This window comes from Tasmannia lanceolata, unplaced genomic scaffold (genome assembly GCF_043159265.1).
Source record: "Tasmannia lanceolata isolate RefF3 unplaced genomic scaffold, GAP_Taslan_0.1 ptg000005l, whole genome shotgun sequence".
NCBI lineage: Eukaryota > Viridiplantae > Streptophyta > Magnoliopsida > Canellales > Winteraceae > Tasmannia > Tasmannia lanceolata.
Window position 1 is genome coordinate 1,602,016 of NW_027518682.1, and position 26,702 is coordinate 1,628,717.

The following is a 26,702-nucleotide window of genomic DNA, read 5'->3' on the forward strand; positions in this document are numbered from 1 at the left end:
GATTGTAAGTTTACTAACTTGGTTATAATCCAGTTTCCATATCATTCTACTATGTATTATCACCAAAAATCCTGACACGAACACGATCCTTGTCTAAAATGATGGAAACGATTTCGATCTCTCACAACTATGTCTCTGCCAAAAATTTTAGATATGAATTTAGTTACAGAGTGGCAATCACTACACACACGGAGATTCTTCACAATCCTTAATGCTGTTCCAGGCCTTGTACTAATTAACCCGAAAGCAATTGCCAACCTCTCACTATGGAGACACAGAGCATGCTCCTTCTCCTCCTCTGCCACATCGAACAATACATTCGTAGTATGTTCCACATACGCCGCCTCCTTTAAACGACAGACAATTTCATCCATCATCATGTATATTTGTTTGATCTTCGGGTGTTCTTTGTCACCCGCACGAAATTCATGAACAACACCATCCAATTCGATCATGCTGCACCCTGGAGTCTTCTTCAACTTCCGCATTTTCATTGCCTTTCTCACCTTTACTGCATCCCCCCATCGGTTTGCAGATACATACATGTTAGACATGAGTACATAAGCCCCATCTCTTTCTGGCTCCAAGTCCAACAAACGTTTCGCAATGACTTCGCCTAGCTGAACTTTTCCGTGGACCCTACAAGCCCCTAACAAAGCTCCCCAGACAAAGGCATCTGGCTGAATTGGCATTCTACTAACAAACTCCAATGCCTCATTTATGAGCCCTGCTCTACCCAATAGATCTACCATGCATCCATAATGCTCAATCTTAGGCTTGAGATCATACAAATTAGACATGTCATCAAAATGTCGACGACCTTCATCCACTAACCCCACACGACTACATGCTGATAGGACACCAATGAAGGTCACTTCATCTGGTTTTATCCCAACCCTATCCATCTCAGAGAAGAGACCCAAAGCCCTCTCCCCTTGTCCATGCATAGCGAACCCAACGATCATAGCCGTATAAGAGTACACATCTCTACAAACCATGTCGTTGAACACTCCAAAGGCTTGATCTATGCTCCCACACTTTGCATACATGTCTACTAACGCATTTCCCATAAACCCATCTGCCTTAATGCCATTCCTATCCATATACACATGAACCCACTTACCTAATTCAAGTGCCCCTAGATTAGCACATGAATTAAGGACACCCACTAAAGTAACATCATCTGGTTCAACTCCTTTCCCTTGCATCCGGCGAAAGACCGACAAGGCCTCCCTGAACTCCCCTTGCTGAGCCAGCCCTGAAATCATAGAATTCCAAGTTACCACATTTCTTTCAGGCATTTCCTCAAACAGACTATAAGAAAAATCAACATCACCACACTTCAAATACATATCCACCAAAGCATTCCCTACAAAGACATCCAAATTCACCTTATTTTCATCAATGTAGTTGTGTATTTGTTTACCCAAATCTAAATCTCCCAATTTAGAACAAGCAGAAAGTACTATCACCATAGTCACCTCATCTGCTCTTAAATTCGCATCTCCCATCTCTAAAAAAACCCTAATTGCCTCCCTCGAAAAACCCAACTTAGCATACCCCGATATCAATGTAGTCCAAGAAACCAAATCCCGTTCAGGAATCTTATCAAACAGTTTCTGTGCAGAGTCAATTTCCCCACAAACGGCATAAAATCTCATTAAAGTGTTCTTCACATAAACATCAGATTCCAATCCCGTCTTGATCGCGTGAACGTGAATCTCTTCACCTTCTCTCAAAACCCGTGATTGAGTGCAGCCCTTGAGAAGAAATGGAAGTGTCAAATTGTCGGGAAAAAAGCCTTTCTCAAGCATTTCCCTATAGAACAACAAGGATTCTTTTGGGTTTTTCTTGCTATGCGAAAAGCCTCGGATAATCGTGTTGTAGATGTATCTATTCGGGTTTTCGATCCCGGCGAAAAAGGCTCGAGCGTAGTCTAGGTTTCCGAAAGGTGAAAGTGCACAGAGAGATAGGATTTTGCTCATTACGAGATGGGTTTGAAGAGCTCTAGTTTTGATGACAGAGGCATGGATTTGTTTGAGTTCTTCCATGGATTTGCAGGATTCTAGTCTACGGAGGATTAAGGGGAGTTGTTGGTGATTAATTTCAATGATGGGAGAAATCGTGGAAGAAGGAAAATTCATGGCGCGGAGGAGCATAAGAGAAGCTGTACAGTTTTTGGCCGTTGATCTACTGTGGGAGTTTCGAATTTAAACCTTTTAACGTCTCCGAGCAACCGAAAAATACAATAATAAGTGCGTATTGCGCACCTTGTGAGTGTTCCCGCCAATTTGCCTCAGCCCGAAAACAAGGAAATGAAATATTTGTCCCCTTTTCTTCCTTAGGACAGCCCCTTATAGTGTAAAAGGGTTGTCAAAAATACACTGGAGGGGGCTGTCGAAAAAAAAGGGGCCAATATATCACTCTATTCACTTCCCTAGGAAAAATTTCACCCTAGTTTATGCTACTGCCAGTCACTCACAATCTCATTCTCAAACTTGATTAGAGGATGAAGGGATGGGTTTCTTGTTTAACAAACTAGTTTTACACTAATTAGACCCCTTTTCCCTCCATTTCCTTATATTTCTGGCCGCCAATAATCTTCATTTTATGGCTCAAGCGAGTAGAATGCGATCCGGCACATGATCCCATTAGAACTTTGAAGTTAAGCGTGCTTGGTAGAGAGTAGTTGGGTTGGAACTATAGCTATCTCAACCTCCACATTGTAGACTTAATCCTAACCTACTAATGTCCAGCCTTTAAAATGGGTCAGGCAGGCCGTTAGCATTTAGCAATTCAAGATTTGTCTTTAGTAATAAAATACGAAAACTATTGTACATAAAAGTCGCTTTGGCCGAGTGGTTAAGGCGTGTGCCTGCTAAGTACATGGGGTTTCCCCGCGAGAGTTCGAATCTCTCAGGCGACGTTCTCTTTTTTTTTTTTTTTTTGGTTCTTTCCTTTTTCATATTTTTCATCCCTCTTCAACTTTTTTATCATAATTTTTATATCCCTCTCTGCAATCCCGCCATCAACTTCTCTCATCTGAGAAACTTTTTTGAAACCAACCTCTGCAAAAACTTTTCCTTAATACTCTTCTTAATACAAAACTTAGTTTCGGTGGTGTCATTATGACCACAAAATTCAAACACCAACGACTATTTGTCCGTTATTACTATCAACCCCATCAACTCATGATGATATCTGATACCAACTTCAAAACCCAACAATCAAGCAACGATTACATCAGCTCATTGTGCAAGCAAAGCTTTTTCAAACAGTCTCTCCAAGCATTTAATTTCATTCAAAACAACACCCCTTTCCAAATAAACCCCAGCACTTATACCCATTTGATTTTAGCATGTTCTTCTTTAAAATCTCTAGAACACGGTAGAAGAGTCCATGACCATTTGCTCAGATCAGATTTTCAACCTGATGTGATTTTACACAACCATATTATAAGTATGTATGGGAAATGTGGGTCATTAGTTGATGCCCAACGGGTGTTCGACATAATGCCTGAGAGAAATGTGGTTACTTGGAGTTCGATGATTACGGGGTATTCGCAGAACCACAGAGAGGAAGAAGCAATTGAATTGTATTTTCGAATGCGGCATTTGGGTTTTATACCTGATCAGTTTGTCTTTGGAAGTGTAATAAGAGCATGTTCTAGTATGATTGATTTAGAGTTAGGGAGGCAGTTGCATTGTCATGTCATTAAATCCGAATTTGGGTCTGATCGTTTCGTTCAGAATGCGCTTGTTGCAATGTATTCAAAGTTTGATAGAATTGATGATGCGTTGGTTGTTTTTGAGCGAATTGCGACAAAGGATTTAATTTCATGGGGTTCAATAATTGCGGGATATGCACAACAGGGTTATGAACTAGAAGCTTTACTCCTTTTTAAGAAAATGCTCTCCATGGGTGTTTATTATGCTAATGAGTTTATATTTGGGAGTGTTTTTAGTGCATGTAGTGGCCTTTTACAATTGGAATATGGCAAACAGACACATGGAATGAGTATAAAGTTTGGCTTAGGAAGAGATGCTTTTGCTGGTTGTTCACTTAGTGACATGTATGCAAAATGTAGTAGCTTAGATTCTGCCAAAAAGGCTTTCTATCAGATAGATAGGCCTGATTTAGTTTCATGGAATGCAATTATAGCTGCATTTGCTTATAGTGATGCTGTCAATGGAGCCATGTTCTTCTTTTCTCAAATGAGGGATTCGGGTTTGAGTCCAGATCAAATCACAGTCCGTTGCTTGCTTTGTGCTTGCACAAGTCATGACACTCTGCGTCAAGGCCAACAGGTGCATTCCTATATTGTTAAGACAGGTTTTGACATATATATTCCTGTTTATAACACTCTCCTTACCATGTATGCTAAGTGTTCGGATCTCTCCGATGCATTTCGTCTATTCTCAGATATGAATGGCAATCGTGATTTAGTTTCTTGGAATGCGGTTCTTACTGCTTGTATACAGCATGATGAGGCTGACAAGGTTTTCCGAATAACAACACTTATGCACAGTTCTGGAAACAAACCTGATCAGATCACGTTAAGTAATGTTTTGAGTGCTTGTGCCAGCTTAGCTACTCTAGAAATGGGGAATCAAGTTCATGACTATGCCATTAAAATAGGGCTGGAAGTTGATCTTTCAGTTGCAAATAGTTTGATTGACATGTATGCGAAATGTGGGAGCCTCAATGATGCTCAGAAATTGTTTAACTTGATGCGTAATTCTGATGTTGTTTCATGGAGCTCTTTAATTGTTGGCTATGCTCAGTTTGGGTATGGGAAAGAAGCTCTAGAACTCTTTCGCGACATGCAATCATTGGGTGTTAAGCCAAATCATGTGACATTTGTTGGTGTTCTTTCGGCTTGTAGCCGTGTTGGTTTGGTGGACAAAGGGCTCCACTATTATAAAACCATGGAAAGTGATTATGGCGTTGCACCAACAAGGGAGCACTGTTCGTGCATGGTTGACTTGCTTGCCCGTGCTGGTTGCTTAAGAGAAGCTGAAAGGTTTATCGATCAAATGACAGTAGAACCCGACGTTGTAGTTTGGAAGACTTTACTTGCTGCTTGTAGAATATATGGAGATCTGGAGCTTGGAAAGAGAGCTGCTGAAAGTATTTTGAAGTTGGATCCCTACAATTCTGCAGCCTATGTTTTGCTGTGTAACATTTATGCTTCAGCGGGTTGTTGGGATGATGTTGCGAGGCTAAGGAAATTGATGAAGAGTGGGGGTGTGAGGAAGGTTCCTGGTCAGAGCTGGATTAAAGTCAGGGACGAGGTCCATGTGTTTTGTGTAGAGGATCGGTTGCACTCGGAAATGGGGGAGATATATGTGATGTTAGAAGATCTGTGCTTGCAAATGAGAGAAGCTGGTTATGTTCCCAACCAAAAATATGTTTAGCTGGTTATGTTCCCATACAAAAATATGCTTTAAATGGTTTGCAGCATGACTAGAACTGGACCTCCAAGTTTGGATGGGGTTCATCAGACCTTTGCAGATTCTCAGTTGAATTTTTGTTCTCATGTTTTCTCCGCTGGATGACAAGGTGATGTTCCATTTCACCTTGATTGAGTTCTCAGTGTAATTTTTGAATCTGTTGCATTGTATCATATTAAACTTGGCTTCTCTTGTCTTCATGCATTAATTTCTCTATTTCAGGGATCTGTTAGGAGTGCAGGGGGCCTTGGACGAATGAAACACGACAACAGGAACTCATTGATGCACTAAGGTGATTGTACATATGCCCATAACAATTGCTTCACTGTGTCGGAGATGAATGGTGCTTGGTTGCGTGCTTACAAACTTCTACTTCCTAAGCAAACCTTGAGGTGAACCCATGTGCTATTTTCTTTACTCATGTTAAAATTGAGAAGAAAATTGGTTGAATCGATTTTTTTTTTTTTGTGAACACGACGTTAAAGTTTTTAAATGGTTCTAACTTCCCATAAACCCCACTGTCAATCTACTACTTGAGACCATCTCTTGAGTCTTGATTTATTGTCTTCTTGGCTAGGAGGCATCAACTCTCTTGAGTCTTGATTTAAGGTCTTCTTGGCTAGGAGGCATCAAGCTGCCAATAGTCTTAAGTCGTAACTGAAGTTTCAACTCTTAGGGTTGAGCCTTTTCCTTAGTGCTGATGCTCTCGAGAGTATAGCATTGAGACGGGTCAAGCTTCACTCTTTGCTATATAACAAAAATATTAAACTCTCAGGGATGGAAGAGCTTCTGATCTTTTATTTATTTTTTTGATTGGTAAAGCTGAAATTCAGGAACTGCTTCAATTTTGGTGGAAGAAGAAACCAAGCATTATATGATCCTGAAATTGAATCATGATTGGGTTTTTCGAAGTAAAACTGCATGAAAAATGATGTGAAGAAGACTGCAGTGAATCACTTGCACAAGAAGTTTTTCAAGCTGAAAGATATGATGAAAGCAAAGGTAACTAAGATGACCTTTTGAAATCATGAACCTACTCAACTAACATAAAGTATCGATGTGAAAACTGTGTTCAGTCATCCGTTTATTTAGTTACTTATATCGACACTTCATGCATGTAAAATACATACAATCCATGTCCATTGGCTTATGTAAAGTAAAGACAATTCAGTTAAGTTATGAAATCTCAATGTCAAATTAGTGCCTAGGTTCTCTGTTAAAGGCAACTCATGTATCATGCTGGGTAATTATCCCCAATACATTTTACTTTCCATTTGTCGCTATATCCATTTTGAATTGTTTGAGCTTCTGCAGTTCCTATTTGGGAAACTTTTAGGTTATTAACATCTTTATGGATTTCTGGCATAGATTCCTGTTTAGAATGGTTGGATGTTAAGCCGATTTTTGTGAATTTAGGGATTATCCTATTAAAATCATGGTCATGTCTCGATTCCGTTAATCCTTCAGGTCTTTTCATTTTTCTCCCTCCAAATTGAGGTGGATATTGATGGATATCTTGAATTTGTATTAATATGAAAGAATCTGTTGGAGTTCGACTGTGATTTTCCTTAGGCAAAAAATAATAGGGGAAAATATTGGAAGGGATGCGGGGATTGGGAAACTAGGAACCACCTAGAGGCAGAGGTTTGGGTGTATGGCAGTCAATATGTAATGTATGTTCATTTTATGAGTCTAGGGTTAGGTTTAGAGTGAATGGGTGGGTGGGTGGGTGGGGGGGGGGGGGGGCGTGGGGGGATTCGGTTTTAGAAAGATATTTCGTTAGGTGGGGTCGTCTTTGTGCCATGCATTTCCCAATCTTTTGGTACTTGTTGGATGTAGCCTTTTCTTTTCAACTATTTGCCTCCAAATTAAGGCAGATTAGATGTAAATCTGAGCCTCCTCTTCCACAAATTAGGCAAATCTGAATGAGAACCTCGATCTTTAGAGTTTTAAAGAAAAGTCCTATTGACTATCTTGAATTGACTGCATTTATATGCTTTTGTGCAACTTGGAGGAGATGATGGAATTCTTGATTTTTCCTTGGGGTGACTGAGGCTTAATTTGCAGTCAAATGCTTCTTCTGGCCTAGGAGTGGCTGATGAAAGCATGACCACCTTTATGAAACTGAATTCCAAATCCATGGAGTGATGCAATATAGTTTACTAACATTCAAATTGAAAAAGTTATAATTTTCATGTATGGATTCTCACAAGGAGTTCGTATTATCAACACTGAATGCAACTTTATCCTGATACCAAGTTCTGTTAACATTTTTTTTTTTTTTGAATAATTCCTAGTTCTGTAAACATACGCAAGTCACTCTTGGTGTTAATACAGATCCACAAGATTTTACTGGCATTAGTGGAGATAATCATTAGCAGTGTTTGCAAAACCTTAACACTGTACTTGAGCTAAGGTTATGAGGTGGCACTTCACTCCTAAAAGAAGCAGGACTGCAAAATTGCTTTTGCTAAATTGCCTACACATATAATCCGCCGACCCCAACTGGTTTGGGACAAAGGCTTTATTGAGTTGAGAGTTGAGCTTACACACATAATCCACACAATAATAATTAATAGTTTTGTTGATCGCATTTTATATCAGGTATTAGAGAGTATTAATTACCAGATAGGTTTGCTTCATCCCCATAACCCCCCCCCCCCAGCTACGTGGGACTTCCTTCGTCCAACTCTTTTTCCTTGAGCTGCCTACATTTCAGTTGTATCAGCTTTTATACATGGCTGTCTAGCAAGAGAAAACCCAGCGAACTCCTACTGCCACTATCAGGTGGGAGTCTAATGTTGTTGTCTTGCCTGCATCTGCCATTTGTGCCGAAAATTTCAGATTTATGTGAGGACCGAAACAAAAAGGTACTAAAACCGAAATTTACCAAATTTTGGTTTCGTTCGAAATTTCGTCGAAATTCATAATAAAATATTACTTTTTAATTCCGTTAAATAATTTCGATCAAAATTTCGTCCTAAAAATCCGGCTTTTCGTTAGCCATCACCAAATTTCATCCGAAAATTCGGTTTCGGATAACTCCGAAATTTTAGCCGAAACCGAAATTTAAAACCATGGTTGCGACCACCACAAAGAATTCCACTAAAGAGACTGAAGAATGAGCATATAATATGTGCTTTAACAACGTTATTGTTCACTTGTATGTACTTTAATCGGTGTCACTAAAGAAGATACTCATGTATCTTACATTACTGGATTTTTGTATTAAGTATTAGAAATAAGAGAGTATAAATTATTGTCCTCGGTCTGAACAATAATATATAAAACATTATAAATTTATAGAGCATTAATTATTAGATCCCCAGCTGTAAATTGCATTTGCAATTCACATGTCCTTACCACTGGTGCATGAAAATTTATCCCTGATGGGAATGAACAAGAAGTTGAGTAACTATTATCAAGTACGAAAAAAGGATAAACAAATCACAGAATGAGTAAACAAACAGATGCAACACTGATTGTCTTAGAAACAAACATGGAATGAAAATGTTTGAGCAACTTATTGTCAATTCCATGGGAGACATCCTGTCTTGGTTACCGAGACTTTATTGGCAGGTCTTAGGAGTTTCTATAGATAACGTTTTAGATATTCATCCATTCGAGTGTAGTTAACCTCTGGATACAGCTTTGAAGCTTCTTCTCCTTCATCCCCTATCTCAAAATTAGTAAGACAGCCGTCGTAGCAAACATGATAGTAATGTATTAATCCTACTTGCTGCGCATAATCTTGACCTGTAAGAAGAAGAAAAAAATTACTTATAGATACCATGTTATTATTCTTCTGTGTTTTTGTAATTTTCTCAGTGCCTTATGTTTTTGTAGGTGTTTATAGGCAGTAATAATAATGCAATACCTTTCATCATAGTAAGGAATTCTTCAGCAGAGATTGTGGACTTCTCGAGTTCTTTCCCGATGAGTTTCTCCCAGATTCTGATCACATCTCTCTGAGAGAGGATGTTTTCGAGTGGTCGGAGGTATAGTGTTTTGTTCAGCGTACGAGGATCATCTATCGCTTTGATGGTGTATGTTCCAATGTCATCCTCATCCACAAAAATTGCTATGCCATGGAACACAATAAGAAGAGAATGCGTTAATATCTCGAGTGACTTTGCATTCTATTTATAGACTTTTACACGTAAGACATGAAATAGAAGTGCAAAAGTACTAAAAATATCTATATTTGAAATTCAAAATTTAACTAAAAATAACAATAAAATAACTAATATATTCAAGACCCAGTCCAATTTTCAACTTAAATACATTCTAGTGATCTTGGCACAACCATGTTTTGATAATTGCACTAAACCACCTTGTCTTTTCTTTGATAGCTTTTTGTGAATTGTAATAACCTTTGACAGCTCCATAGATAATAAAAGACCAAGATGAGTTAATGCAATTAACAAAACATGGTAGTGTCAATATCATCAGCCTAAATAATTTCTTTAATGTTTTAGCATAATTAAATTATGTCATTAATAATCAAATATTTGAAAAAGGATAATTAATTGCATAGAAGATTTTGAAATTTATCTCATTAAAAAAAAAATTTAAGTTTTGGGTCTACCTTTTGCGTTACCGTCACCCAGCAAGCACACACTCTCCCTAGAAGGCACAATACTACCAGGTTGGCAAAGGCCGGCCCCAAAATAACCCGCGAAGCAATTCGCTGAGACGTAAGTGAAGGGGATTTTGGCGTCCTCGATCGCCTTCCTCACGGTCATCTTGTCATCAAATGTCACCCTTCCAGGTTCCATGGCGTTCGCCATCTGCGCTGGGTCTGTTCCAAACTCAGAGGGTAGGAAGCGCTGCAAGGTTTATTGTTGTAATTATTGGATTAGTTCTCATAAGAGAAGATTAAAAATGACAAAACAAAAGGATACTGATATTTACACCACCATGTTTTGATAATGAGACGAATCCGGCTCATTACGTAACCAGCTGCCTTCATGCATCATGAACAACAATATACACTTAAATCCATTTTTTGCAATTAAATTGATAAGAAAAAAAGGACCCACAAATTTTGTAGTTTTTAAGTGTCTGAGGAAAGATGGATTCTAGTGGGACCCAATCATATGGATGGGCCCCATCCTAAAATGGCTTGCCATCAGATGAAAGTGGATGGTAAGGATTTTTCTGATTGTAGCATGATGGATCCCACTTTTGATGGGCCATAGCTCAAAGACTGCATTCATCTGACAGAATTGGAAGGTCAAGATTTGTCGAATGGGTGCTAGATTTTATGCTTTTCCTAATTTAAATCATTTAAGTGATCTATATCTTTTGCTAGATTTTCTGCATTTGACACCTCAAATCATTCAATGAAAGATTGAGAAATCAGAGACCATTCAATAAGACAAAATCTGCTGAAAAGGAAGTAAGCCTGCTCCGTCATGCATGAATTCCCTAACAAATCCCTTTTCGAAAAGTACAGTGGGGTCCACTTCTTAGGATGATCCAAACCGTTCATTTGATAGGCCACAACGTAAATAGGCTGTACGGCTGTACCCCACAACTGTTGGTGGGCCATCAGATCATTAAACCTGGATAGCAAGGGAAGCGAAACTAGGCCACACACCATACCACTGCATCAATGTTTTTTAAGGGGAATTGCCAGGGGGGATTGCCAGAAAGGCATTTCACGGCTACCTTGTTGCATGTGAGAGCAGATTTTGTCTTATTCATTTGATTAATCTGAGGTGGCTCCTCTCACATGTAACAGCCAGCCGAGAAATGCCTTCAATGGTTCCAAGCATACCCCTAGTATTTTGCATAACACGGAGAGTACATCTAACCATTTTTGGTAGTTTCTCTCAAAATGACCAAAATGCCCTCATCCTCTTCTTTGAAAGATTTCGGGACATGGTATTTGTGTGACTCTTAGGTGGGATTAAGAAGAATTGATATTTTATATGTAGTCTAGCATTTTTCAAACAAGAATTGTATGCCCATTACTGTTTGGGTCAATCAGGGCGGGCCAGAGCTGCGCCGAGCCCTGCAGGGCGGGCGTTGGGTTGAGAATTCTTAGGCCTTGATCAGGGTCAGAGCGGGTCAGGGCCAAGAAAGTAGGATCCAGAGTTGGGCTAGGGTTTTGAAAAACCCGACCCTGCTGCAGCCCTAGTTTTGCCATGCAATTTTATTACACACCCAAATGTTAATTAAAATCTACCATAAGAGCGCAATCGATGAAAAAAAACTGTTGAGATCTTACCTTTATATTTCCTGCTTCTTTGATCGCTTCAACAAGCTTGAGCTGAAGGAGGATGTGGTGGCTCCTTATATGAACGCCGGAGATGGTGCAGATAACAACGTCGACTTGTTTAATGGCATTTACAAGACTCCGGTGATCGGAAAATGAGCCCTCTATGAGTCGTGCACCTTGTGCCTTGAATGACAAGAGTATCTGGAGTTTCTCTATGTCAACCCCGATCTCCCGCCGGTATAAGATGTAGGTCTCATGCCCTTGAGCTAAACTTGCCTTCACAATTCTCCTCCCTATGTACCCACTTCCTCCTACTATCAGAACCCTGCTCTTTCCCATCTCCATCTCTCTCTCTCTCTCTCTCTCTCACACACACAAATTCACCACATATATATAGAGGGATAGATGTCTAGATTTAGTTAACCTAACCATAGTCAAGGGAAGGAGATGTAGGTTGGAGAGAGAAATGATGGTTTTTTACATGATGCCCGACCGTCAAAGTAGCAAGGGCTAGGTGGAGGTTGGAGAGAGAAATGATGGTTTTTTATACAAGGCCAGGTTGATTTTTGATCCGGTCAAAACACATATTTTGAGTGTTTTAGCGAGGTGCCACCTAGCCCTTGCAGATTTGACGGCCGGCCACCATATAATTTCTCGAGAAATGATACGGAATTCACCTCACACCTCTAGACACGTGTTCAATCCTAAATATTTTAGGGTGGCCCACATTGCCACTATTAGTTAGGTAGATTAGAATCCGGATTTCCTAGCATAGATAATAGATTATGTTTGGATTGCAAGAAAAACATTTATGACTGAAATTTATTTTTTATGGAAATTTTTTAATTTCCACAATCTAAAAAGGTTTAAATGGTTATTATCTAGAGTTTCGTTGGTCCTAGATGTACCATGGTAAAACCTAAGATTTGATTGATCAGAGTATTTAGACTTAGATTGAGAGATCCATCTAGTAATCAACGGACGATATTCAAGGGAGCATCTTCAACGGTCGGATCGCAAGTATCCCAGAGCAATGACAATCGATCATCATGGCTGGAGGGTTGTGCGGTTTAGTTTCCACGTTTTAATTTTGCTAATTATATTCTAACAATTACTTATACTAGTTTGGTATGGTAAAATAACACATGATTTTGGAAATGTTTGAAGCAAATTTGGTATAATATTTGGGGTTTGTTTGGAACAGGGATTAAAATCCCTTTCAATGACTAATTGGGAAATGCTTTGCAGTAGGTAGTGTTGGTGTAACAGGCAGGAGGGTGAGAGGAAATACCACCCAAGGTAGAGATGCCTAATTTAGTAATTTTGATGTAAGCTTTTGCCTGTTACCACCCATTTTTTTAGTATTTTTCTTTTTCACTCCCCCTAATCATATAATTTCTCTTTTTGAGTTTTTACATACGGTGGCCGACCGTCAAGTACCGTCAAAACGGTACCGCCCTTGACATTTGATCCAACAGCTAGCCACTTATATTAAGCATCATATAATTTCTCCTTTTTTTAATACTAGTTTCTTACTTCTGGACCCGGTGTAACTACTACAAATTACAGAACAGTGAAAGAAATTTAAACATAAAATGAAAAGATATGCAAGTGCAAGTAGCAATAAATTGGGTGGCTAGGAAACAGCATTTCTCATTTTGATGCTTAGGCCCTGTTTTAGATTTTGAAAATCAATTCTGAGTCAGAAACTGATTATTGAACTAAAAATGTGTGTACTTTTTGAGTTCAACAATAGTTTTGGACTCTAAATCGATTATTAAAATCCAAAACAAACATGGGGCTTAGAGAATTGTAGCTGTTAAGTGCCGTATAAAAAAAAATACCTAATCAATACGCCAAAAGCTCCAAAGGTGATGGAACACTTTAAGCTAGGCCCTTTAAGACTGTCCCGTACCAAGCTAGGTCCCACACAGCCAAATCCCCAGGCAAGATCCTAGTCATGACTGTAACATTCCAACACGCATAAGCATTCACTGTCTTAGTCGGTGTAATCTATGATGTTATTCACTTGGGCATTTTTTCTTAGTAGCCTTTCCACGGGTTGCCCCACATTGGTATTACTCTAGCTTCTTTTCTTCTTTTTTTTACCAAGTAGCCTTTTCAAAGTAGTCCTCTCTACAGGTCACTCATTTTGTGACTCAAATACAGGACTGATGGAACGCACACGTTAGGCTAAGCATGTGAGGCTGGGTCCAACCTAGTCCCATACTTAGGTAGCGGCCCACTATCATTAATCTCCTTTTCAGAAGGGTAGGGGAAAAAGGAGAAAAAAATTTCGCTGCAGCAAATTGCCATTCATTAAAACTTGGCTCTAAGAGTTGCTATGTTATAAATTTTTAATTAGATTATCACTAAATTAAATAGATTTTGGCTTAAGTTTCGTTTTTCATTGAGGAATGCTAGGAAGAGTTGTGAATTTAATAATTCTTTATCGCACAAAGGCAGAATATATTATCCATGTTCTCTTCAAAAACGTGCACAACAATTTTTTTCTCTAAATACACTGAAGTGGGGTGGCCCAGTGAAGAAAAGGGGCGAATATATGACTTCCCTTGTATATTGGTTCAACTACAAGTCTACAATGGCCCACGCAGCCCTCGTGAGTCCTGACTCCTGAACAGACTTTCTTGCCGTATTTCTACTTGGACTAGAAGATAAGCAAAAGGTCAAAAAACAATAGATTTTGAACTGTCAATGTCCCCACTCATTGACACCAGAAAGGCCAAAAATAAATGAAAATCCTTTCTTAATATTATCCTCCACGGAATAGTCTTTCCTTATATGGATTTCGAGAATGGCCTTTTGCATACACAGGCTTACTTTTCCGCAGATTTTGTCTTCATTCATGAGGTGGCTGCTCTCACATGCAATAGGCCATCCTCAAAATGCCTTTTGCAATGGGCGCTAGCAAATCCCCTGCTTCTGTCTTTCTTTTCCCATATTAAAAATGGGGAATTATATTGTGAGAAGCCTTAGCACAACAAGTGAATGACATGGTTTTAAATAGGGAAATGATATCCCCCCACGTTATAAAGACAAAGAAAAACGTGGGACAAAGATATCCCCTCAAGCAGTGAACCTGTTATGCCCAAAATCGGTTAACTGATATGGCAGTGACGTAATAGCCGAGCTGGGGGGAAGTAGAGTCCGGACGAGCTGTGTGCTGCACAGGAGCAAACGAGGTCAGAATGGCCGACCCGGAGTGTACTCCGGACAGGCCCTTCGACACTCAAGTCAGTATGAGCCGGAGTGAAGAGGGTGTTTGTAAGAGTGGTGGGTGAGAATTTCAATACCCTGATTTATGAGCTTTGAAGGCCCTTTTATAGGGAGAAATTGGGGTAGTTGGGGAGTTAATGCTCCCAGACAGGTGTCGACCAGCTATAGGTTCAAGCTCGCCTACTCTGTGTAATTACCAAACTACCCCTGCTGGCGAGGGTCCTACGGTGGGCCCTCCTCTAGCCACGTGTTGGAAGCTAACAGGCTGCTGCGCTGTCGCACCCCATCAGTTGCCCCCCAGTTCTCCAAGTTATTATGGTGACTTGGGGAAATATGGTAGAGTACGCTTCCGATCGAGAGTGGTCGAGGCTTGTCCTGTGGCAGTCCTGAATCTGGAGCAGTCCGGATTTTGGAGCAGTCCGGAAGTTGGGGCAGTCCGGGTTCCAGAGCAGTCCGGAAATTGGGGCAGTCCGGAAATTGGGGCAGTCCGGAAATCGAAGGCAGTCCGGAATCTGGGGCAGTCCGGAAATCGGAGGCAGTCCGGAATCTGGAGGCAGTCCGGAAATTGGGGCAGTCCGGGTTCCGGAGCAGTCCGGAAATTGAGGCAGTCCCGAAATTGGGGCAGTCCCGAAATCGGAGGCAGTCCGGAATCTGGAGGCAGTCCAGAATCTGAAGCAATCCGGAAATCGGAGGCAGTCCGGATTTTGGAGGCAGTCCGGAAATCGAAGGCAGTCCGGATTTTGGAGGCAGTTCGGAAAATGGAGGCAGTCCGGAGTTTGGGGCAGTCCGGAAATCGGAGGCAGTCCGGAATCTGGAGGCAGTCCGGAAATTGGGGCAGTCCGGGTTCCGGAGCAGTCCGGAAATTGAGGCAGTCCGGAAATTGGGGCAGTCCGGAAATCGGAGGCAGTCCGGAATCTGGAGGTAGTCCGGAATCTGAAGCAGTCCGGACTAATCTTTGTCGTTTAGCGACCCAGTCCGGCTTGGGCCGGACTGATTTTTGTCGTTTTGCGAAACGCGTCATATCTAGTTCGGCTTGGGCCGGACTGCCTTTTGTCGTTTAGCGACCCAGTCCGGCTTGGGCCGGACTGATTTTTGTCGTTTTGCGAAACGCGTCATATCCAGTCCGGCTTGGGCCGGACTGCCTTTTGTCGTTTAGCGACCCAGTCCGGCTTGGGCCGGACTGATTTTTGTCGTTTTGCGAAGCGCGTCATATCCAGTCCGGCTTGGACCGGACTGCCTTTTGTCGTTTAGCGACCCAGTCCGGCTTGGGCCGGACTGCCTTTTGTCGTTTAGCGAAACGCGTCATATCCAGTCCGGCTTGGGCCGGATTGCTTTTGTCGTTTAGCGAAACGCGTCATATCCAGTCCGGCTTGGACCGGACTGCCTTTCGTCGTTTAGCGACCCCAGTCCGGCTTGGGCCGGACTGCCTTTTGTCGTTTAGCGAAACGCGTCATATCCAGTCCGGCTTGGGCCGGACTGCTTTTGTCGTTTAGCGAAACGCGTCATATCCAGTCCGGCTTGGGCCGGGCTGCTTTTGTCGTTTAGCGAAACGCGTCATATCCAGTCCGGCTTGGACCGGACTGCCTTTTGTCGTTTAGCGACCCCAGTCCGGCTTGGGCCGGACTGCCTTTTGTCGTTTAGCGAAACGCGTCATATCCAGTCCGGCCCAAGCCGGACTGCTTTTGTCGTTTAGCGAAACGCGTCATATCCAGTCCGGCTTGGGCCGGACTGCTTTTTGTCGTTTAGCGAAACGCGTCATATCCAGTCCGGCCCAAGCCGGACTGCTTTTGTCGTTTAGCGAAACGCGTCATATCCAGTCCGGCTTGGGCCGGACTGCTTGGAACTTATCTCGAAGTTTGTGCCCGCCGTTAATACGAGACACGTGGCACCCCTCGGGCGTCCTCGAGACGTGCGCCCTTCATTTAATGCACACCGCCTCAGAGAAATCTATATAAGAGTGGGTTTTGCCTTCTCACTTTCACTTTTTACTTCTCCTCCTTCTCCCTTCTTTTTCCTCTGTCGGTTCGGCGAAGTCCAGTTCGGCGAAGGTCAGTTCGGGCCGTGTAGTTTTTGTGAACGGCGGTGGATTCGGGAGCATTCAGTGTGATCCGGTAATTTTTCTTGAGCGCGTCTCATTCATTTCTTTTCCTACTTTCATGTCTAGTAGCTCTAGTTCTGAGTCCGGTTCGGGGGAATCGTCTTCTAGTAGTTCAGGGTCTAGATCGTTGATTAGGATCGAGGATAGGCCTACTTGGTCACCGGCCCCGAAAATGGCGAGTGTGACTGTTATAGGTAGTGATGAGGAGGGGGAGGACGAGGCGATATTAGACCTGAACACCGCTCCGCTTCTAACGGATAGTTACGTCCCACAAGGGGGAGTGTTGGTAGTGACGCCGGCGAGGCGTCCACAACGTTTCAACCAGGCCGGGCCGTTGAGGTCGTAGCACGGGCCCGTATGGATGCCAACCCTACCTACAACATACAGGCTCTCAATGAGGAGAACTACCTGGATGAGTCCGCCATGGCAGTGATTAGGGATAAGTACTGCATCCCATCCAGGTTTGGACTGAGGGAGGCGATGGAGGGGGATAGAGCCTGTAACGAGAGCTCCGACATTTGCATATACGACGAGTCACTGAGGGCCGGACTCCGATTTCCTCTACACCCCTTCTTCGCTTCGGTGCTTCAGCATTACGGGCTAGCTCCGGCCCAAGTGGCGCCGAACTCGTGGAGGCTGCTCACGGGGTTTGTATACCTCATTCGGGGCCGGCTTCGGAGGGACTTGTCAGTACCGTTGTTCCGCGCGTGTGCGCAATTGAAGAAGCACAAGGGTGGGGGTTGGATTTACATTAGCCAGCGTCCGGAGATAAAAATGATCACTGGCATTCCCACCTCCATACACCTGTGGAGGAACAGGTTCTTTTATGTCGAGGACACGGAGTCCAGCGAGCCTTGGCCGGTCCCTTTGAAATGGGGAACCCCGGATACAGTTGCGATGAGTCGCAAACCGTTTCTCGAGGGTGAAGATGCGAGAACCCTCGCTCTACTTCGGGAGGTGCTGGACCATGAGGGGCCTGTTGATTGTTCAGACTTCCAAGGGGAAGAGGTTTTGGTTGGGTTGGGCCTTAGTACTGCGACCCGGGCACGTACGTAGATAGCCTCCTTTAAAATTCGTCTCTCCACCCCTTTGTTTTTTTTTTTTTTTGTCCCTGACTGGTTTCGTATTTGCCTATCTTTCAGAGATGCAGCAGCAGTCGTTAGTGGATAAGATGAGGAAGGGGGCCTTCGGGACGGTCCGTCAGTGCCAGAAAAGGAAGGCCCCAGAGACGGCGAGTCCGGCTCCGACTCAGGACGCACCGCCCCAGCCCAAGCCCAAGAGTTCGGTGAAACTGGTGAGTTCATCCGGCCGGGGCGCAGGGTCCTCGAAGACCGTGGCGACGTCTGTTGGCACCCTTCCGCCCCCGTCGAGGCACGGCGATAACGTTTTTCGGCCGAACTGGGCCGTCCAAAAGACTGATTCCGGCCTTGGAGAGAGCCGGGTGGCTGTAGAGATTCAAACTAAATGTATTCTTGACAAAGACAAGCAACAGGTTCTCCACGAGCCGCCGGCTACGGCCGAAGAGGCCGTATTCTCTTCTCTTTATCAGGTAAGATGGCTGACGAGTACGCTTACTCTTTGCTCGCCTTCTGCTTTGTTTGCTTGTGTTAACACTTGCTCCTCTGTATTTTTGCAGATCGGAGTGTACTTCAATGATCTGCGGGGGAAGAGTAAGAAATTCTCTGATGCTATAACTAAGTCTGAGGAGGAGAATGGGAAGTTGAAGAAGGAGGCGAAGGAGCTGAAGAAGTCCGTAGAAAAATCTGCCGAAGAGATCAAGCGGTTGGGAGAAGAGTTTGCCGCTCAGCTGGCCGCGCAGAAGGAGGAGGCGACGGAAGCCCTCAACGCTCAGAGGGAGAGAGCCCTATCGAGGCAGGCGACTGCCGTTCAGGAGAAGGAGGACGAACTTCTTCTTCTATCTAGTGAGGCCTACAAGATAGGGTTCTTTGACTGCCTTGGGCAGGTCAAGGATTCCAATCCGGGCGTTGACCTGTCGAGGATGGTTATACCTGATCCGCCGACGCTCACTGGCGAGGAGCCGGCCGCAGCTGACGCACTCTTGCCCCCGGGGGCAGATCCAGCGCGGGATGGGGGCGATGAGGCGCCCTGAGTTCTTTTCCGCCCCTTTTTTGGCGATTACGTGATTCCTTTTTGTAATGGCCCCTTGGAGGCCCAACTCCCTTTTGTAATGGTCCTCTGAGGCCCCAACATATGAATGGAAAGAACTTTTGTTTGTCTAACTCTTCAATGCTTGTCCGTCTCTAGTTTATACTGCTTTTTTTTGCATGATGCGTAACTATCGCTCCAGGTTGGAGTCATGGACTTAGGAGTGGACTCCCGATTCTTTGCGGAGACGAACCATGGCGAACCCAACGTCGAGTACCCTAGTTTTAGTGAACTGGGTTTCGAAGGAGCTTTGGTTTTTTTGTATCCGGGCTGGTTCCGGACCAGGAGTGGGCTCCCGGTCTTTGCGGAGACGAGCCGTGGCGAACCAAACGTTGAGTACCCTAGTTTTAGTGAACTGGGTTTCGAAATCTAACGGACACGAAGGCATTTGCAAAAAGAAAAGGTTCTTTCATTCACATTCAGGAGATATTTACAAAGTTTTTTTTTTGTGTGTGTCGGTTACTTTGCTACTGGTGATATTTGCGAAGGTTCTTCGAGTTCCAGGCATGTGGTAATAGTTGTTCCTCGAGTGTTTCCAGTCTATAACTTCCCGGGCGAATCACCTCTTTTACTCGGTAAGGCCCTTCCCAGGTTGGGGAAAGCTTTCCGGCCTTCTTGGGTTGGGAGATAGCAGCTTTCCTTAAGACAAGATCTCTAACTCGAAACTCTCTAGGGCGTATCTTCGAGTCATGGTAGCGAGATACTTTCTGCTTGTAGGCGGCGACTCTTATTCGGGATTCTTCTCTGGCATCCTCTAATAAGTCAAGATTCGCGCGGAGCCCGTCACCGTTGAGCTGTTCGTTAAAGTTGGAAATTCTAGCGGACGGGGTGCCTACATCGACAGGTATTACCGCCTCTGTTCCGAAGGACAGGTTGAATGGGGACTCACCCGTTGGTGTGCGCGGGGTGGTGCGATAGGCCCATAGGACGTGATACAGCTCATCTGCCCATCGACCAACTTTTTCGTCCAGTCTTTTCTTGATCCCTTGCAGCAGGATTCAGTTTGTGACTTCTGTCTGCCCGTTGGTCTGTGGGTGTGCTACGGAGGTGAACCGCTGCTCAATTTTCAGGTCGGAGCAAAACTTCCGAAAGTTTCGGCAGTCGAACTGTTTGCTGTTGTCTGTTATCAGGGCGCGAGGAATCCCGAATCTACAGACTACTGATTTCCAGAAGAAGTTCTGCACATTCTGTTCGGTGATCTGGGCTAGAGGTTCAGCCTCCACCCATTTGGTAAAGTAATCAATAGCCACTACTACGAAGGTGCGCCTTCCGGAGGCCGGTGGGAAGGGGCCCAAGATATCTATTCCCCAAATAGCGAAGGGTAGCGGGCTGACAATTGGGGCCATAGACACGGCGGGCTGATGAATGGTGGGGGAGAACTTTTGGCATTTCTCGCATCTCTTTACCAGGGTTAGCGCGTCTTGTCTCAACGTTGGCCAGTACAGACCTCTAAGGAGGACTTTGATCGCCAGGGCTTTGCCCCCCAAGTGCTCCCCACAAATACCTTCGTGTGTCTCCTGCAGGGCATACGTGGCGTCGCTGGGCCGGAGACACTTTAAGTATGGGAGAGTATAGGACCTTTTGAACAAGTTCTCGCCATCAAGTGAAAAACGGGCTGCTCTTTGGATCACCTTGCGCGCTTCTCTCTTGGTCTCAGGCAGTTTCCCACTACGCAGGTAGTCGACGATCTCATCCATCCAGCAGGGCTCGTGTTCCACCTGCATTATCTCAGCAGCCTTTCTTTCGATACTGGAGGCCTGTAGGAACTCCATGCATATATTCCCGAGAGTCGTGTATCCGGATGCGGCCAGCTTGGACAGTACATCTGCCTTTGTGTTGTCCGTCCTGGGGATTCTGACAACCTCAAAACTTCTGAACTTGGAGGATAGTTGCCGGACCTGGGAGAGGTATTTAATCATTCGCTCGTCGCGGGCTTCGTATATACCTTGGATTTGGTTGGCGACCAACTGGGAGTCACAGTAAGCTTTCAATCTCTGGGCTCCGGTCTGGACTGCAAGATTCATTCCAGCGAGGAGTGCTTCATACTCAGCCTCATTGTTGGAAGCGCGAAAGCCGAACCTCAAGGCGTAGTCTAGTGTGAAATCGTCCGGCCCGGTTAAAACCAGACCGGCTCCGCAACCAGCCTTGTTTGAGGATCCGTCCACGTGCACTTCCCAAAGTGCTTCGGTGATTGAAGGATCATGCTCAACTGGTGGCATGGGGATGGTTCCTGCTCTGGCTTCATCTTCTGCTGGTTCTCCGGCTGTAGTAGTACCTTTCGCTGCTGGGGCTTGGGCGATTTCAGGTTCGGCGATCTGCTGGGGGATGGAGCACTCAGCTACGAAATCTGCCAATACTTGAGCCTTGAGCGCGGGCCTGGGCATGTACCGGATGTCAAATTCACTCAATTCCACGGCCCATTTAACCAATCGTCCTGAAGTATCTGGCTTGTGGAGGACTTGTCTAAGCGGCTGGTCAGTTAGGACCTTTATCGTGTGAGCTTGGAAATACGGTCTCAACTTCCTGGCCGCCATTACCAGTGCGTAAGCCAATTTCTCGACCCGCTGGTACCTTATTTCGGCGTCGTGCAAGGCTTTGCTAACGTAGTAGACCGGTTTATGTTGGCTGCGCTCTTCACGAACTAGGACCGCAGCCAGAGCCAAGGGGCTTATAGATAGATACAAGATTAGCTCCTCACCGGGCTCCGGTTTTGTCAATAGCGGTGGAGAGGACAAATACTGCTTCAGCTCCTCGAAGGAGGTTTGGCATTCCTCTGTCCAGGGCGAGGTTTTGAGGCCTTTGACTGCGTTGAAAAAAGGGAGACACCTCTCTGCAGATTTTGAGACGAAGCGCCCCAGCGCGGCTATCATCCATGTCAGTCGCTGCACTTCTCTGATGGTTTTCGGCGGAGCGAGCTCTACCACGGCCTTGATTTTTTCTGGATTGGCCTCTATCCCTCTCTGGCTGACCATAAACCCCAGAAACTTCCCCGAGCTGACCACAAAAGTGCACTTGGTGGGATTGAGTTTCATCTTATTGTCTCTCAGGACTTGAAACGTTTCTTCTAGATCGGAGACATGATCTTGCGAGCTTAGGCTTTTCACCAGCATGTCGTCGACGTATACTTCCATGTTGCTGCCAATCTGATTCCGGAAGAGTTTGTTTACAAGCCTCTGATACGTGGCCCCAGCATTCTTCAGGCCAAAGGGCATGACACGGTAGCAGTAAGTCCCCTGATCCGTTACGAAGGAGGTCTTCGGGATATCTGACTCATACATTCTGATCTGGTTATATCCAGAGAAGGCGTCCATGAAACTGAGCACTTCGTGACCTGCGGTGGCATCGATGAGCTGATCGATTTTTGGGAGCGGGTAGCTGTCCTTTGGACAGGCTTTATTCAAATCCGTGAAGTCGACGCAGGTTCTCCATTTCCCATTGGCCTTTTTCACCAGGACTACGTTTGCCAGCCAGTCCGGGTACTGGATTTCTCGGATGAAGTCAGCTCTTAGGAGTCTCTCCACCTCTTCTCTGATCGCCATCTGCCTTTCGAGAGCGAAGTGTCTCTTCTTCTGCTTCACCGGCCTGCAGGTCGGGTCGACACCTAGTCTGTGCGAACTGACCTCCGGGTTGATGCCGGGCATGTCCGTGGGGGCCCATGCGAAGACATCCGCATTGTCCTGGAGGAACTGGGTGAGGTTGTGCCGGACGCCGTCATCAAGAGAGGAGCCGATCTGGACTACCTTTTCTCCATCTTTCTCGCACAGGGGGACGGGGACAAGGTCTTCGGCGGGCTGAGTTCCCTGAGCTTCGTCCCTCAAGTCCAGTAGTTCGATTGGCAACGACTCCGTCGCATTTCTGCCCTTAAGCGCCATTGCATAACATTCCCGAGATTGCGGCTGGTCTCCTCGAACTTCTCCCACGCCATTGGGCGTTATGAACTTCATCTTCTGGTGATAAGCGGACGCGACGGCGCGGATCAGGTTCTGGCCAGGCCGTCCTAAAATAGCGTTATAGACCGAGGTGGCCCTCACTACTAGGAAGTTGACCATGGCGAAGGCCTGGCAGGGCGGTTCTCCGACGAGGACAGGGAGCTCGATTTGTCCCTCAACCTTGACTACTTCTCCTGAAAAGCCAAAAAGATCTGAGTTTGCAGGCTTTAAGCGGTCGTCACCTATCATCATTCTTTCGAAGGCGTGGTAGTACAGAATGTCGGCTGAGCTCCCGTTGTCTACCAGGATTTTTCTCAGCTCCCAGTTTGCGACAAGCATAGTCAGGACTAGTGCGTCGTCATGTGGTAATATCAGGCCGTCAAGGTCCGCGTCCGAGAAGGAGATCTCATTCTCCGTCTTCGCTTTCTTGCTACATGTATGCACGGCATTGACCCGGCGCGCATATGCTTTCCGAGCAGCGGAGGAGGTGCCTCCAGCCGCCGGGCCGCCCATGATTGTGCCAATGACTCCTCTTGGTTGGGAGCCGTGTGCTTCTGGCGGTGGACTGGGCGGCGATGGAGACTGTCTTCGGACTGGGGGCGGTTGAGACTGCCGAGGGCTTCGGCCCTGGGGACCCTTCTCCTTGGGGTCACTCCCGCGGGTGTCACTCCGGACATATTTTTTCAAGTAGCCTCTGATGATTAACTGCTCGATCTCCTCCTTCAGCTGTCGGCAATCGTCTGTATCGTGTCCGTGGTCCATGTGGAACCGGCAGTACTTCGATTTGTCTCTCCTGTTTCCCTTGGAGATCATTGGAGTTGGCCATTTTATGAACTCTTCTCCGCTGATGGCCGCCAGTATATGCCTCCGGGAGGTGTTGAGAGGGGTGAAGTTTTCTTCCCTCCTGTGCGGGGATTTGTCCCTTCTGACGACCTTGTCGTCCCTGCGCTGCTTAGCATGGGGCTTGTCTTGGTTCCTGTCATCAGAGGTTCTCCTCCGACTCGAATCCAGAGCTGCCAGTGTCTCTTCTACAGATATGTACTCCTCTGCCCCGGACATTAGGTCTGCCAGGGAGTGAGGATTCCGGCGGGCCACTGCTCGGCGGAAATCATTCGATCTAGCACCCGCGAGAAGCGCGTTCGTAGCGGCCGAGGGGTCCAAATCTGGCACTTGGAGTGCCTCCCTGTTGAAGCGGCTGACGAAGGCTTTGAGAGGTTCATTATCCTCCTGCCGCAAGGTCATCAGGGATGCTGTTGTTTTCCTTGGCCTGCGGCTGCTCATGAAGTGACGAACTAGGTCTTCTCCGAAGTCCTCGAAGTTATTGATGGAGTTCGGTCGGATCCTTGAGTACCAATCCCTAGCTGCACCTGTGAGGGTTGTCGGGAATGCTCTACAGAGGAAACCGTCTGACGCACCGTGGAGGAGCATCAATGTCCGGAACGTCTCCAAATGGTCGACGGGGTCAGTGGTCCCATCATACTGCGGGATAGCTGGCATTTTAAACCCCATTGGTGCTGGGGCACTCATCACATCATCGGTGAACGGCGTTCTGCTCGAGAACGCCCTAGACACAGGCCGGCCTTGATCCTTAGCCAGCTCTTCGATTCTGTGGCCCATCTCCTCTATCCTTCGCATCACTGGGTCGTCTTTATGTTCTGGTGACCTGTTTCTCCCCACGGATTGGCCTGCGGCAGAGCCGGAGTGGCTCTCCGGGCTCCGACGACGGGACCCTGATTTCGCCTGTGGCGCGCGCTCCTCGTGAGCCCGGCGCCTTTGCGCTGAGCGAGACCTAGACCTCTTACGGCGGTGCGACTCTGTCTGTGCATGCCTGGCTATGGGGTGACGGACTTGTCCGGGGGAATGGTGAGTCCGGTCTTCACTACGACGCGACGACCCTCCCCTGTGGATTTCTGGCCTTTCGAGGACAGGTTGTGGAGCTTCCGGAGGAGGTCGGGGAGGCGCCGGAGCAGCTGCTGATACTGACCAACGAGAGCGGTCATCTGTTGGAAGAGAGCTTGGACTTGCTCTGGAGTCGGCACGGAGTTAAGATTTACGGAGCGAGGCTGGTTTTGTTCAGCCGTGGCGGAGGCTGCCACTACCAGCGAGGCGAGTCGCTCACTCCGAGTCCTGCCGGGTAGCACGGCTCGGGTGGTCCGTGCGGTTGGCACCCGCGCACTCTTGCGTCCTGCCATTTTTGTGAAGTGGTTGGAACAACCTTTAGTTCAGGGGTCCCACGGATGGCGCCAATCTGTTATGCCCAAAATCGGTTAACTGATATGGCAGTGACGTAAGAGCCGAGCTGGGGGGAAGTAGAGTCCGGACGAGCTGTGTGCTGCACAGGAGCAAACGAGGTCAGAATGACCGACCCGGAGTGTACTCCAGACAGGCCCTTCGACACTCAAGTCAGTATGAGCCGGAGTGAAGAGGGTGTTTGTAAGAGTGGTGGGTGAGAATTTCAATACCCTGATTTATGAGCTTTGAAGGCCCTTTTATAGGGAGAAATTGGGGTAGTTGGGGAGTTAATGCTCCCAGACAGGTGTCGACCAGCTATAGGTTCAAGCTCGCCTACTCTGTGTAATTACCAAACTACCCCTGCTGGCGAGGGTCCTACGGTGGGCCCTCCTCTAGCCACGTGTTGGAAGCTAACAGGCTGCTGCGCTGTCGCAGCCCATCAGAATCATTCTCACAAAAAACCTTTGTGAATAAGAACCCTAAGGGGGATATCTTCATTCCCCTTTAAATATCACAATATATCAGAATATTTTGAAAAAATACCCTTATCGGGTCCAAGCCAGATGTATCAGCGGTATAGGCGGGGTACGATATACTGCCAATCTGTGGGACCTTCAAACCTTTGTGAATAAGAAGCCTAATTGGGGCCCACCCATTTCAAATTTATGGTTCTTTTGGTAGCCCTTATAAGAGAATCACTCTCATGGGAGGCTTGAAATCATCCAATCATGTTTGAACAGCCACTAATGAATTGCATCATGCCTAGTGCATGACCAGATCTTGGTCATCCTACACATTTAGTTTGTGTAAACTAATTGGGAAGTTTTTATTTTCTTTCTTACGCTCCTATTGACTAAACGTGAAGCCTCTGAAACATTATTTCAAAGCAAAGCTAAATTAATTTATGATAGGTTGAATCAAGGTTTAAATTTTCGGTTTTGGTACCGGTTTCGGACCTTGAAATTTCAAATTTTCGGTCGAAATCTGGTACAAAACCCGAAACTAATATTTTATTCAATATTAAATTTCGGTGAAATATTAAATTAATATTAAAAAAACAGATTTTTTGGGGCAAATTTCAGAAAAACCGAAATAAATGACCGCTTCGGTTGTTATGGATTTCAGTGTCGGTCTCCACCGAAGTCCGAAATTTAAAACCATGGGTTGAATTACATGGCCAAGTCTTGCTTATTATTACTTTTATGGCATGGGGTTGTTGTAAGCAGGTCGTCACAAAAAATTTAATATAAAAAAACCTAAGCCCTGTTAAGATTGCAAAAAAAAAAAAGTCTAAAGGTAGGGCCCACCAAATGACAGCCTCCACGAACAAAAATTGATATCCACACACTACGTAACAGAGA

General features: G+C 45.4%; 3 protein-coding genes, 1 non-coding gene and 1 pseudogene across 5 annotated transcripts; 2 read left to right on the forward strand and 3 right to left on the reverse strand.

The window, feature by feature from the left end:
• On the reverse strand, positions 1-2,313 carry LOC143877027 (pentatricopeptide repeat-containing protein At1g08070, chloroplastic pseudogene; annotated as a pseudogene).
• Positions 2,314-2,844: 531 nt separating this feature from the next.
• On the forward strand, positions 2,845-2,926 carry TRNAS-GCU (transfer RNA serine (anticodon GCU)). Its single transcript has one exon. It is a non-coding gene; the product is annotated as a tRNA-Ser (tRNA).
• LOC143877026 (Tetratricopeptide repeat (TPR)-like superfamily protein) lies at positions 2,884-7,621 on the forward strand. 2 transcript variants are annotated; one of them, XM_077378738.1, is made up of 3 exons: positions 2,884-5,562; positions 5,676-5,845; positions 7,521-7,621. In XM_077378738.1, the coding sequence occupies exon 1, from the start codon at positions 3,129-3,131 to the stop codon at positions 5,415-5,417; it is 2,289 nt and encodes a 762-aa protein (XP_077234853.1). In that variant the 5' UTR covers positions 2,884-3,128; the 3' UTR covers positions 5,418-5,562; positions 5,676-5,845; positions 7,521-7,621. The 2 variants fall into 2 exon arrangements, with proteins under 2 accessions (XP_077234853.1, XP_077234852.1); XM_077378737.1 differs by lacking the exon at positions 7,521-7,621 and adding an exon at positions 6,276-6,736.
• A 1,228-nt stretch (positions 7,622-8,849) lies between these two features.
• LOC143877028 (bifunctional pinoresinol-lariciresinol reductase 2-like) lies at positions 8,850-12,159 on the reverse strand. The gene is made up of 4 exons (XM_077378740.1): positions 11,689-12,159; positions 10,042-10,282; positions 9,331-9,534; positions 8,850-9,209 (listed from the first exon to the last, which is right to left on the reverse strand). Exons 1-4 carry the CDS (start codon positions 12,022-12,024, stop codon positions 9,046-9,048), a joined length of 945 nt encoding a protein of 314 aa, XP_077234855.1. The 5' UTR covers positions 12,025-12,159; the 3' UTR covers positions 8,850-9,045.
• Positions 12,160-19,647: 7,488 nt separating this feature from the next.
• On the reverse strand, positions 19,648-24,744 carry LOC143876885 (uncharacterized). The gene is made up of 5 exons (XM_077378567.1): positions 24,461-24,744; positions 23,227-24,292; positions 22,569-23,127; positions 20,628-21,983; positions 19,648-20,123 (listed from the first exon to the last, which is right to left on the reverse strand). The coding sequence occupies exons 1-5, from the start codon at positions 24,742-24,744 to the stop codon at positions 19,648-19,650; spliced, it is 3,741 nt and encodes a 1,246-aa protein (XP_077234682.1).
• Between the last annotated feature and the right edge of the window lie 1,958 nt (positions 24,745-26,702).

Bases quoted from the DNA above. Each gene is read 5' to 3' on its own strand.
- LOC143877026 (XM_077378738.1), top strand. From the start codon at position 3,129: ATGACCACAAAATTCAAACACCAACGACTATTTGTCCGTTATTACTAT.
- LOC143877028 (XM_077378740.1), bottom strand. From the start codon at position 12,024: ATGGAGATGGGAAAGAGCAGGGTTCTGATAGTAGGAGGAAGTGGGTAC. The intron at 10,283-11,688 runs GTAAGATCTCAA...TAAACCTTGCAG, and splicing joins AAGAAGCAGGAAATATAAAG to CGCTTCCTACCCTCTGAGTT. The intron at 9,535-10,041 runs GTAGACCCAAAA...TCCATGGCATAG, and splicing joins GGGTGACGGTAACGCAAAAG to CAATTTTTGTGGATGAGGAT.
- LOC143876885 (XM_077378567.1), bottom strand. From the start codon at position 24,744: ATGCGAAGGATAGAGGAGATGGGCCACAGAATCGAAGAGCTGGCTAAG. The intron at 23,128-23,226 runs GTCAACTTCCTA...GCTTATCACCAG, and splicing joins CCTGCCAGGCCTTCGCCATG to AAGATGAAGTTCATAACGCC. The intron at 20,124-20,627 runs GTCTGTACTGGC...GTCGATGGGCAG, and splicing joins GATCAAAGTCCTCCTTAGAG to ATGAGCTGTATCACGTCCTA.